General features: G+C 34.4%; 1 protein-coding gene across 1 annotated transcript in view; it reads right to left on the reverse strand.

The window, feature by feature from the left end:
* Positions 1-582: 582 nt before the first annotated feature.
* ANTXR2 (ANTXR cell adhesion molecule 2) overlaps positions 583-12,983 on the reverse strand; it is a 140,530-nt gene continuing 128,129 nt past the window's right edge. The window contains exon 17 of the mRNA XM_058547346.1: positions 583-2,480. Coding sequence (XP_058403329.1) covers positions 2,442-2,480 — 39 coding nt within the window. The 3' untranslated portion in view covers positions 583-2,441. The remainder of the gene's footprint in view (positions 2,481-12,983) is intronic.

Genomic DNA, 12,983 nt, shown 5'->3' on the forward strand with positions numbered 1-12,983 from the left:
CATGTCTTTAAGTGCAATGAAATTCCATCTGTCGTCTTTGAACTTTATGAACAGTACGTTTTTAGTCTACATATAGACCATTACTTCTCCCTCTTCATTGAGAGCTCTTCGTAGTGGTATTAGAACTGGAAATCCATTTGCATTAGAATTTTGCCATTTAAGGGCAGAGGTCTACTTACATCGCTCATGTAGCAAAATACAAATGTCATACAAATGCCATTGGATACTAGACAAATTCAAAGTAACTACCAAAGAAACAGCCTTAGCTTCCGTAGTATCCTTGATGCTTGTAAATATCATTTAGGGATGTGCAGCACTGATCAGAAATGAAGCGCCAATTTAAGAAAATAGCAATAGGCCCTGTCCCAGATGCAAAAGTCTACAACAACTCATTGGGTGTCTATCCGGCTTCCAAGTCACACTTGCACACATGGATAATTACTGCCAACAGTATTATTTATGAACATAAGGGACATTTTGGAACTGAATATAATTCTTCTCTGAAACTAACCAGGACAATTATATATACCCAACCAAACAAGGCTTGAGTTTATGTGAGCTTAAAGAAAATGGTAGCAGAGGCACAGGTAAAGTTTTATTTATGAATATGTAGACACATGACTTTGGATCCAGCCAGCCAGTGACATAAATAAACTTGAGCAAAAGATTCTAGCTAGAGGATACATATGCATATATATATTTGTGTGTGTAAGGCTTCTTGGAGCAGTGCCACAAATCTGGACAACAACCAACAGAATCACTTCCGTCCTTTGAAATTTCCACTAAGAGCACAATGGGGGTAATTATACTGGGATGCTCCAAATCGCTCTTTCCATCTTGTGCACTCACATGCCCACCAAACATGAAATGTCCGCCTTCTCCCTTCCAATGTGATGGTTGTTGAACTTATTTTTAGTGTCATTTGATAAGCCTTTGTGCTCGCAGAAAGACATCCCACTGCCCCAGCCACTGGTCATTGTCTATACCAGTTCACATCAAAGCAGGCGTGCTTTGTCAGGTTTCGAGTCAAATATCCATTTCGCATCTGAAGTACAGTATCGAAAGTGACTAGATCATTTGAGCTTTTTCCTTCAGCTGCTGCCTTCTTCCTCCCCCACAGTGTTTCCGCTCACGCTAACATAATTTGGCATCGTCGACGTGACACGGTGGTTTTTCTAAAAAATTATCACACGTACACTTTCGATGTTTTGTGGTGTCCGACCCTCCTGAAAATTTCATTTATAAATTGATGAGAGGAGGTCTTTTTTCCCTATTGAATCATAACCAAGGTAGAGTTACCTCAAAATCCAAGTAATGCGCATACAGTAATAGGTCATTCAATGTCAAAAGGCATAAAAAAGATGAGCAAAATCTTCACAGGCTGCTGCTTGCTGTTGCCTTTAATTATATTAATTAAACTTTGAAATTTTCATGCAAAGAGAGTTGCTGGCTTGTGACGCTGAAGAGCCCTTGGAGACTTGGAGGAAGAAAAAACCCTGAGCGGAAGCTTTGTGGTTACTGCTTCCCTTAAATTAAAAACAAAACAAACTCCTAGGTATGTTTACAGATATTAATGCTTTATGCACTACTAAACCCTACACATAGGAAGAGGGTAAATCTACCAATCACAGGAACAAGTTCTCAAATTATGAGTCCCTTAAACTCCACTCAGGATCGCTAGTTAGAAGCTATCTTCCTGTGGAATAACGCTCTATTAATTTTCTTCTTTTCCCGAGTGCATAATGAAAGAAAGGTGTCTTCAAAACTAAAGGGCAAAATCTTGCTTGCTACCAATACCTTGAGGCATGCTGTCTACATTTTGTCATGCGTGTTCACTTTTCAGTGCTAAAATGACAAGATTTTCCAGTCAGAAGCTTCCCGTAAGGCACATTGTGGTAGGGCACTTGGAAAGATTTTGTGATCTGACATAGCTACAAGGCAATGGACTCCTTTATTTGCTTAGCCTGGTGGGAAATTTCATACTCTGCCTGCGGCTAAACATCTTGCCACATAAAAAAAAACAAATGCCATGTTTCCACTTTAAACACTCCTCTCTCCATTAAAGATCGATCATGGCCAGTTATTTTGTGGTCCCTGTTTTGATATCTTCATGCTGTTTTTGCTTTTTCCCTCTTCTACACATTCAAATGAACTTTCTTGTATAAGCCATAGCATGTAGATTAACGTTCCTTTTTACTTTCAACGTCATGAATCACGAGTTACCACTGGGTTCCATCAACTCTGGTGTAGATGGCAGAACAAGTGTTTGAAAGGTTTGGTGCAAGCAAAGCAGGACGCAGAGAAAACATTTCCTGACTGACAGGAATAAAGCTGCTCTTCCAAAAACTTCTGAAATGCACTTATATTTTTTTCTTTTGGTTGGAAATCAGCAGTGTGAATATGTACCATCTTCATAGCTTCTTGGTCTTCCTGATTTCCTTTTACTGAGATGGAACTCGGGAGAAGTTTATGCACCGGCCCTAGGAAAGAAACAAATTGTTATTGAAGTATTAAAATGATTCTATAAAAGCATAAGAACACCTCGTTTTCCTACGATGATATAAAAACAGTTACCTAAGGTAAGGTCAATGCTAAGATGAAGTCATAAGTTTTTTTCCTTTGGGTCAAAGCATGATGGTTCATTCAGATCTCTTCCACAGCAAGTTCACTTACACAAGGGTAGGGCAACATTAGAGTGGAAAAAACTCTATGGAAATCAGAACTATGTTATTGCTGTTTAAAGTATAGTGTTACTATCCTTCAAATTATCAATAAAATATCAAAGCCACAACCTTGTATGTTTCTTTTTATAATGAATTAAAATGAAAGTATTCCTTTATGCAATCTGGTGCTTCTAAAATGTATACATGAGGAGTGTCTTTAAGAAGTAGGAAGAGATTGAGGATAGAGTCAAGGAGAAACGGAAGAGATGCCATCCCTTTGTGATTCTACTTTATAAAAGGCTTTTGCAAGCAACTTACTAAAGATCTTGTCCACTGTTGTTGACCATTTCTCACAATTGCATACCACCGTGAACTCTCCAAATAGTGACCATTTATTTGCATTGCCCATTTCCAAAGAGACTTTGCTATTCCAATTCCTTAGCAATTCAGTGAAGGTTGTGCAGATATATTGTTTCATATGTAATTACACATAATCCAAGAATTGTTTGAAAACAAAGTTTCCAATTAGTGATAAAAGATCCCCTCCTTCCCTCTCCTTGGAATGACACTGTTGATACACTATACTAGAGGAATCATGTCCAGATTCCTCAATAGGCCAAAAGCTAGCATACTGCTCTCTATTTTAGGGTCAAGATCATCATCCTATTGAGATTTTTCTATTTCTCGTAATATCTGCTAATTTCAGATATTAGAACTTCTCTATTTCCTTCTAAATGTGAACAATAAATTTGTTTTAAATATCCAATACACGGTAATATTCAAAAGGAACAACAAATATTGTTGGAGAAGAAAGCTTGGAACATAAAAAGAGGATTTTTGTCCATTTTCCTCTCAAAAATGACTGCTCAATAAACTTGAAAACTTCTGAAATTAATGAAGAAACAGAAAAGCATAAACGCAAACTAGTTTCCATTAGCTTTTGCCTAACAGGCAAACATTCATCAAATTATCTGTCTTCTAAGTAATTTTAGAGGCAACATTATTACTACAATTGTCAATTTTATTACTTACTTTGTGCTTAATGTCTACAAATAATATCTGTGCAAAACGAACTGGGAGAAAAGCAGAAAGAAAAACCACCTTAGAAAAAGGTCAAAATTCCTTGGTAATGCAATGGTCACAGGTCATATACTCAAACTGTGTTTTTGTACTGTCTAGAACTTTCAAACAAGATCTTTAGAATGAACACTAAGGGAAAAGATGCTCTTCTCCAGATTAGCTAAGTATGACATCAAATGCCAAAAAAAAAAATTAAAAATGTTATTTTCATGACATATTCCTTTTCTAAACATTTTTTTTTTTCCAAGAGGGGCAGAAGGGAAAATGGCATAATTAACAAATATTTAAGCAAAGCAATAAGGCAGTGCTTCTAAGCTACAATAGTGTAACTACACAGGCAATAAGAAATAGATTTTAACTATGCATATTAAAACAGTGATGAACATTAAAAATATTATCTTCTGGCAATTTTCCAGAACCAAATATATGAGGAATGACATTATGACAGCAAAGATATGAATTAATTCTTGTATATTTATTGACCAAAAAAGTAAAAGTTTGCTCTCTTTTGCATAATTTTGAAGTTATCATGAATCTCTACTTTTACTTGAGTTTCAAAACTAATTAACGAGAGTTAGACATAAGGCTCTTTCCTCAACCACTTCTGTTCTACACATCAGATTAATCTTGGTGACCCTGATTCATTTACTTGAAGCAATTGGATAGTTTAAAAGGTGAGATTCATAGTTCACCTGAATTCCCAAAATCACTTCAACACCTACATTATTCCAGATCTAAGTTATTTTCTATTTCATTTGGTGTGGTTTAATTACAGACAAAGAAACTCAAACAAAAAAGTTCTATTGATTTTCACCCTGAGGTCCTTACTTCAATTCTTCCGAAGCACGGGATTAGGTATTGATCATCAGCTGCCAATTGTCTATTGATTAAAGTACCAAAACCCCCTGCTAAATGCAATATACATCCCTGTGTTTTAGCATACACCCATTAACAAAAACCACCAAATGTCTTCTCCCCTTCTGATCACAGACTCAGTGTTTTTCACTTTTATCAAGAGCTGATAATGTCTCGGTATACTTTTATTTTACAGAAATTTAAAAGCTGGTAACTTGGAGGAGTTCTGTTCAAGAGTGACTTCCTCTGTTGAGCATTACCTAGTTCTCCCAGCCATGGGGCTCCTTCCCTCAAAGATCTCATTGCATCTCCACTACAGCCAAACCACATTAATATACCCTAATTATCTGCTCAAATATATAAAAGGGAAGATAACAGTGGTTAAATCTGAGGGCTCTAAAGCCTGAGTATGTGTCCCAGCTCTGCCACTTATGAACTGTGTGACCATGGGCAACATTTAACTACTGTGTACTTCAGTTTCTTCATCAGGAAAATCAGGATTAAAAATTGGACATGTTCTTAGGACCATTATAAAGATGAAATCTGTTAATATATATAAAGCACTTAGAACAGTGCCTGTCATATAGTAAATTCTCAATAAAAAATAGGTACTTATTATCCATCTCTCTGCAACATCATTGCACAGTATCTAACATAGAACAGACTTGTAACAAATATGTACTTAGAGACAAATGGATGGATGATGAATGTATAAATAAAGGAATATATAATGACTTACACTTCCATTGGTGGAGGAGTCAGACCTCAAAAATGGGAATATAGAATAAGTATGAATTTGAGAGAGAATAAGAGGATTACAAAGGAGAAAAATACAACAGTGGAAAAGGAGAGAAGAAAATATGGAGAAAACAGAAGAGAGTTGCCTCAAGGAGAAAAGATAGAAAAGGAATAATCAAGAAAAAAGAAAACCTATTGGCCAAAAGGAAATTTTTATTCAGTATTCCATCAGGCATCTCACTCCCAGGAGATTATTTTATGCTAGCTGCTATCATCCATTTACCAGAATATTCTAAAATCAAGGCAACATACTCTGGCTCTAAGGGGCTGTGATTAGGTATCTGTGGCCCTTTGAGTACTACTTGATACTTTTGTCTTACAAAACCCATCATGATAATGCTAACCACGTTTAAGGTCATGAATGTTTGGGCTGCCGTTGATATCATGGCAAGCAGTCTATGCCAGAACACTGCAGAGCAATTTTTATTTGCAGGAAATGAGATATGACAAGGTTTACAGAACTTCATATCCTAATACTTATAATGTCTACACAACAAAGGTATGTTATCAAGCTAACAAGCAAAGCACTATAAGATAGCTCGAACATAAAACTTATCAAAGAATAGTATAGAATGGAAAATAGTAGTAGTTAATCGTGTATTTTTCTGAGAATATTTCACTTTATGACAAATAATACAAGTGCTGAAAATAAAAAAAGTTAATTAAATGGCTTAATAAAAGATTATTCAATGTAACCTAAATTTATAGAAATATATAGAACACATATGCTTATAATTTTAATACTTTATTCTTAATTAATTAATAGATTAATATTAGTATCAGGTAACAGGACAACACAATTTTTAAAATAAACCTCTAAAATTGTAATATGGTAAAATAGATGAACACAAGATTTCTGCTAGCAAGAGTTAAAATAAATGTGTAATATTACGCTTGTTATATTTTGTAAAATAATTCAAGAAATTTGAACTCAGGTGGCATACTTACAAAATAATATAACATGTAATATTACATTACAAATTATAATTATTAATATGAAGAAATAAGATTAAATTTTCTCTATTTCTTGAATTTTTAATTCAATATTTTTTATAAATAATTTTCTTGACTTAAAATCACGCATCTAGATAATGGGTAAAATCCAAGTATACTGTTGTTGTGATGCTTTAGGCAACACCCATAGTATTTATTCAATTAAGCAATCAATATAATCTATCTGAATTTAGTATCATGCTTTATAAGTCACTAGTTCGTAAACTTCAACAAGAACAATGTATAGTCAATATAAAATTGAATTATATTACTATCTTGGAACTACATTCATTTAAAAATGAACTATGAACGTGTTCCATTCTTTTGCCTTGGGAATATAGCGTTCCTTGGATGCAATGAAATAATTGTTAAACTTATTCATTTTGTATGACATAAGAGATTAGGAGGAAAATTTCTTAAGTATTTAAAGAAATTAAGGCAGAACAAAGAGAATTTACTGACTTTAGATTACAGCCAAATACATTTAACATACATTAATTTCAAAATTGTGATAATTCCATATTGTCTGACTAGGTTATAGTTTACCTTCTCAATATATTAAACAATCAGGCCAATTAACAGAGTTAATTTGAGTACTAAGTTAACTGAGTTAAAACAAGAGTACTCTGGATATGTTTACCAACTTAGGTTTTGTAGCACATTAGAAATGTATTTGTATATTAATAATTGACATCACTATATTCCGATCTTGGTATGACAACATTTTATTTGCCTAATAAAAATTATGGCTTAAAAGGAATAAAACTTCCTTCCTTTTAAGGTGTACTGTCTTATGCAACCTTATATTGATCACATTACCTAATTCGCGAGCTTCTGTGGCAAGAAAAGAACTTTCATGCATTGCTAGTGAAAGTATAAATATTGGCAAAAACTATATAGTAAGCAATATATATAATAATAGTCTTTAAAAGCTTATATTCCTTGACTCAGTAATTTCATGCTGGGAATTCAGCCCAATAAAATATCTAGATAAAGATTTTTAAATGTTTACCATCGGATTTTTATAATAATGAAAAATATAATTAGTTAATTTATATTTCTGTCCAACAATCAGAGAATAGTTAAATAAATTATGACTCCTCTACCTAGCTAAATATTATGTAGCCATTAAAATAGAAAATTTTAAAAATCTTTTTAACAATGTAGGGAAGCTGTAAGTGAAAAAAAAGTCAACGTGTATATATACATAATTGTAATCATGCAATGTCTAAAGAGTAAAAGACAAGACTAACAGACAATACACCAACATATTATGAGCAATGAAATTGCATATGATTTCCTACATTCTATTTTATACCTTTTCTGTATATTCATATATTTGTTAGTTTAAAAAATTAGTTTTTAAAGAATAAATTTAATCAGCAAAAATGCAATCTTTTCTAAACATCTGTATTTATATGTTTTTAAAAGTCAGCCCAGGAAGCTGTTTGACTACTCACTCTCTCAAATCACCACCAACTACCAACTATGCCTAAGTTTTTCAGCACTCAGTGCCCCCATAGGTCAACTTGCTTATTGGGTTGTATTTTATAGTTAATACCCTGGTGGACCCATGTGAATACAGTTCTACTCAAGAGTGTACAGGTATGGTAGAAGCCAATGATTAATAAATCTTATAATTCACAGTCAACATTTTCATTTTTATGGTACACAAGTCTAAGAGTTTGCATAAAATGCCCGTTCACACATTTGTCCAGGTCACAATTGGTGATTTAATTTTTTTAAATGTGCATGCATGTGTGTGTGCACATACTTGTGTATACATGTGCCTACCTGTGTACACAGCCTGCCTCAAGCCCTGTACATACTGGAGTTGATTATATTTAAATAAATATAAGGGAAGCTCTTTAATTTTCACACCACATCAAACTTTCTAACCACATGCCCAGTATCTAGGACATATATTTCTCTATTCAATCAACAACACAGAATATTTATACCTCAGATATTTATCAGTGATAACTTTGGAATCCTTTCCCTCCAGATCAGTTGGCAAAACTATCTTTGAGAGGGAAGTTCTAAGTGAAATCCTAGCCATCTATTTTTCTAGGTCAGTGGTTTTTTTCATACTGTGGTCCATGAAGTCCTGTGGGTTCTACAAGGTGTCTCAGGGGCCATTATGGTTGGAGCGGTACACAAGAAGGGAGCAAGCACACACACTGCAGGCCTCTCAATCCTCATTCGACCCGAGGAGATCCACCCTCATCTAGCCTTTAAAATTGCAATTCAGTATATGTTTGCACTAAAAATGTAGTTTGATAACTATTATTCAAGATAGTCATGCCTATGTTAAGCCAGATTACCAATAAACGATCTATCTACCTGAACTTGGTTTCTTTACTTCTCCTTAGAAATGCCTTCCTCGATTTATGACATTACAGTATTATCCCTTCAACTTTTGGTCATATGAAGAGAATTTTGCATTTTGGAAAATTGCTATCGAGGACACTGATATTAAGGGATCAATTCTTGGAGTTCAGAGGTACCTAGGAAAAAGCTTGTCACTTCTGGTAAGCTCATGTGCTTCCCTTTATTATATAATGGCAACTATATAACTCAGCCTTTCTCTTTGTACCTTGACTTTCAAAAAGCTCAGATTTATAAGATGTTCTAAAAGCAGTTGCTATCCTTAGTGCACATGTTCTGGTTCAGCTATACCTTGACTTGGCCCATGATTATTTCTTTATTTTTACTCTGAACTTTTATTGTATATATTTTTTTCTCAATATTTCTTTAGAAGTAGACTAGGTATAAGTAAATTTAAACTAATATATATATTTTTGTTAATTCTCAACCTTCTTAATCATAAAGATTCCAAACCATCTAAACCTTTAAAACTCTCCAACAAATGTATTAGCTCAATCTCTACCTTATGCAAAAAGATTATATCATGTCTACTTCCCTTCTTTCTTGCCTTTTCTTAATATGGTAGGCCTTAATGAAGTACTATGCAGACAGCTGATGTCAAATGATGATTAATTTGAAGTTAACCTGAACTAAGTTAACATAGATAATTAATATGAACTTGAAGTTTATACATGTTAAGTATGTTGAAACGATACTATTCTTCATAAAATCCCCAAAGTTCTTCTACAAGAATAAATCTCCTAGGTCTAAAGACTGAATGCTTAACTTCATTTTCTTTGGCTGCTAGGAAAAATAGGCACAATATGATTCTTTAAAAACTAGAAATACATTAATATCCCAATTCATCTCTTAGAGCAGAGCTCTGTGCAGCCATTTTACTCCATTACCCACTTTCCCTCAGTGTAAGAAGGAATAGAATGTGTCAAAGATAACTCACAAACAAAACTTTGGTCATAACAAAGGCTAAATTCACAATTAGAATGTCAGCTTTAACTCTACCTAAGTTATTTTCAGGCAATAACAAGTATCTCTTAGAGTAAGAAGTTCCTCGACATTTTTCCCGAAATTGTTGTTGGCAATACCTTCTCTTGGGTCTCACAATAAGTAGGAATGGGAAGTTGATGCCCAAAATAAAACTGTCTGGTGCAATGTTACTGCTCTGCAGTTAACTAAACCAAGAGATGAAAACAAGACAATAGTAGGAACTCACATTTATTATTAAGTATATAGACCCCAACTCTGTTGCAATATTTGAAAACTGATTTCACCCATTCATTTTCACCAGACCCAGTACGAGCAGCATTAACCAGAGCAATAGTCATGTTTCTCATCTCTTCAGCATTAAAATTCTGCTGGCATCAATGCTTGTGAGCTCCTTTACTAGCTATCTGCACAGGAGATATTTCACTGCTAGAACTGTTATAGCACTATGCTCACCTCATAAATATCCATTGACAAGCTGAAGCATAGAACTGCACTTTAGTTTAGACTTTTCAAACACAGATAGCTGATTTATTTATATCTCCACTTCTAAAAAGAGTTTACTAAACCTTCACACTTTGTGCAACAGTAAACAGTGATTCAAATTTAAAATTGTATACAAAGCACAGATACACATAGGAACAGACACAAGATAATTCAAGAGGTCCAGAAAATCACAAATATCAGGAAAGAATGTCTCCTTGGGGACACAATGGGCTCTTTGAGTGGAGATTTTCTGCAGCAACTGGAGGTACAAGACTGAGGAGAGGGCATATACTATCATCTTTCTCTCTTATATATACGAGAGAGAGACCTATCTATATGTGTGAGATAGGTATAGAGATTTATATATGAATATATAATATTATAATAAAATATACGAGAGACTCTGGGCTATCCTCTGCTAAAAATAAACTGTAAGACTTTGAGCTGAAAAATAAATTCCACATACATTTTTCTAATGGAAGTTCAACCAATAAACATCCCATTTTATAGTGCAGACCACACACCATATGGATATTCAGTAGATGTCATGAAAGGAAGTGCTGGGTTTGCCTGACAAATTTACCTTCAAATGTTTCTTTTTCTCTTCATTCTGTTTTGTAACCTGCAAAATTTTAGTGACTCTACACATACTGTTAACATTTATTTTGCAATTATCCAGGTCCCTTAATTTTTCTTGAGATTCAGGCATATAGTTGGAAGTTAATGAAACATCTAGCCCATACCTCATAATGAAGATACGAAATTGAGTCTTCTAACTTATTACTTCCAAGCAATATATATATATTTTGACAGTTCTCTAGAAATCATTGTAGGCAATACCTTCTCTTGGATCTCATATAAGTCATAATGGGAAGTAGATGCCCAAAAGATACATATATGTAAAATCAGAACAGAATTCTGTATTTGTTTGTAGTTGGTTAACATTTTTTTTTGTTGGACACAACATAGGTAGTGTAGGAATGATTTTCCTCTTTCTAATCTCAATTAGAGTACTAATTATGTCTTAGGTCTTAAACCAATAGTAAAAAACCAACTACTTAAAAGGACAACTTAAAGCTATAGAAAAACAGAAAATAAGTTTTGTACATGCACACTGTAGCATTACAAGTATTAAGAAAAGATTGAAAACAACCCAAATATCCATCAGTAAGGGACAAGATGAATAAACTGTAAGATACAGATAGATAACGGAATATTATAAATAATATACAGTCTTATAAAGAATGAGGAATATCTGCAAACACTATTGTGGAGTGATGACCAGGATTTATTAAGGGAAAAAAACCAAGGTGCATAGGGTATACACACTATGCTATATTTCATATGACAAGAAGGAAAATACACTGGAATTGATATATACTTATATTTTCAAAGAGAAAGAAAAAAACAATATTTGCTTTGAAAACAAAATTAGTTACAGATAGGTGGAGGGAGGGCACAGAGTGGAGTGGATGAGGATGTAAATAAGATATCTCTGAACAGATCTTGTTATATGATACCAAATGCAACCATGTAAATATTTTACATTTACAAACAAAAAGTTATGTAATAAAAAGAAATCTCTACAAACTAAAATAGCCTTCACTAAGTGCAAGGCATAACCTTGCCAAAAGCTGAGGACATGGCAGGAAAGCTGAGAGAGATCCCTCCATAGTACATGAGGTTTTCCTTGAGAGGAAGGAAGCAGTCATCCGAAGGCTGGGAGAAAGGCAGGAGGGTAGAGAAATATTTCCATCTTCAAAGACACATGGGGCCTCCCCCAAGGTAAAGGAAGCAGCCCACTGAACGTTTGGGGCATGGCAAGAGGAATGAGAAAAATAGCCCTAATGGACCCAGGGCCTTCTTGAACCACAAGGCAGCAGCCTGTTGAAACCTGGGAGCAGGCAAACTGAGAAAGATCCCTTCAAGGTTCATAGGGACTTCTGAGAGTGCAAGGAATTGGCCAACCAAAGGCTATAGGCAGGGAAATAATAAGGCAACAGGTTTCTCAAGGTACAGAAAGTGGTGGGGGGTGGAGATGGGGAGTGGGATCCTGGTAGCTGGAGAGAGCAAAGAGGAGTCCCCTGCAACAAAAGAGCTCACAGGTGGGCTGTAGAGCAGATAGTGAGAGAAAGAGAGCTCTGCTGAAGGAAAATCCCTGACCCTGCCCTCAAAATTTTTGAAGCCGGTAGTGAACTAAAAATAACTAAGATGGCAACAAACCCAGACCCAGCTCAACTACAAAGTAGCAACATGACAGAAGAAGTGGTATGTATGTTTCTAGAGGTAAATATTATCTAGGTTAGTCTCTATTTTTTAATTTACAATGTCCAGCATAAAATCACAAATTATGGCACACATGAAGAAGCAGGAAAACATGACCCATAATCAATGGAAAACAGTCAAGATAGCCAAATCTAGTAAATAGATGAAGACTTTAAAGTAACTATGATAAAAATATTAAAAGTTCTAGTGAGAAAGAGCAATAGCATGCCTAAAAATATGACAAATTTCAACAGAAATATGGAAATTATAAATAAGAATAAAATGAAAAAGCTAGAGAGGAAAACTGAAATATCAGAAATAAAGATTGTTTTTGATTCATGTAAAAGTAGACTGGACATAGCAGAAGAAAAACTCACTGAACTTGAAGGTAGGAGAACAGAAATTGTTCAAGTTGAAAAACAAAGATAAAAAAAGAAAGAGAATCTGAGGCTTGTGGAATGATATCTAATGGTC

The sequence above is a fragment of the Diceros bicornis genome, chromosome 8 (assembly GCF_020826845.1).
Source record: "Diceros bicornis minor isolate mBicDic1 chromosome 8, mDicBic1.mat.cur, whole genome shotgun sequence".
NCBI lineage: Eukaryota > Metazoa > Chordata > Mammalia > Perissodactyla > Rhinocerotidae > Diceros > Diceros bicornis.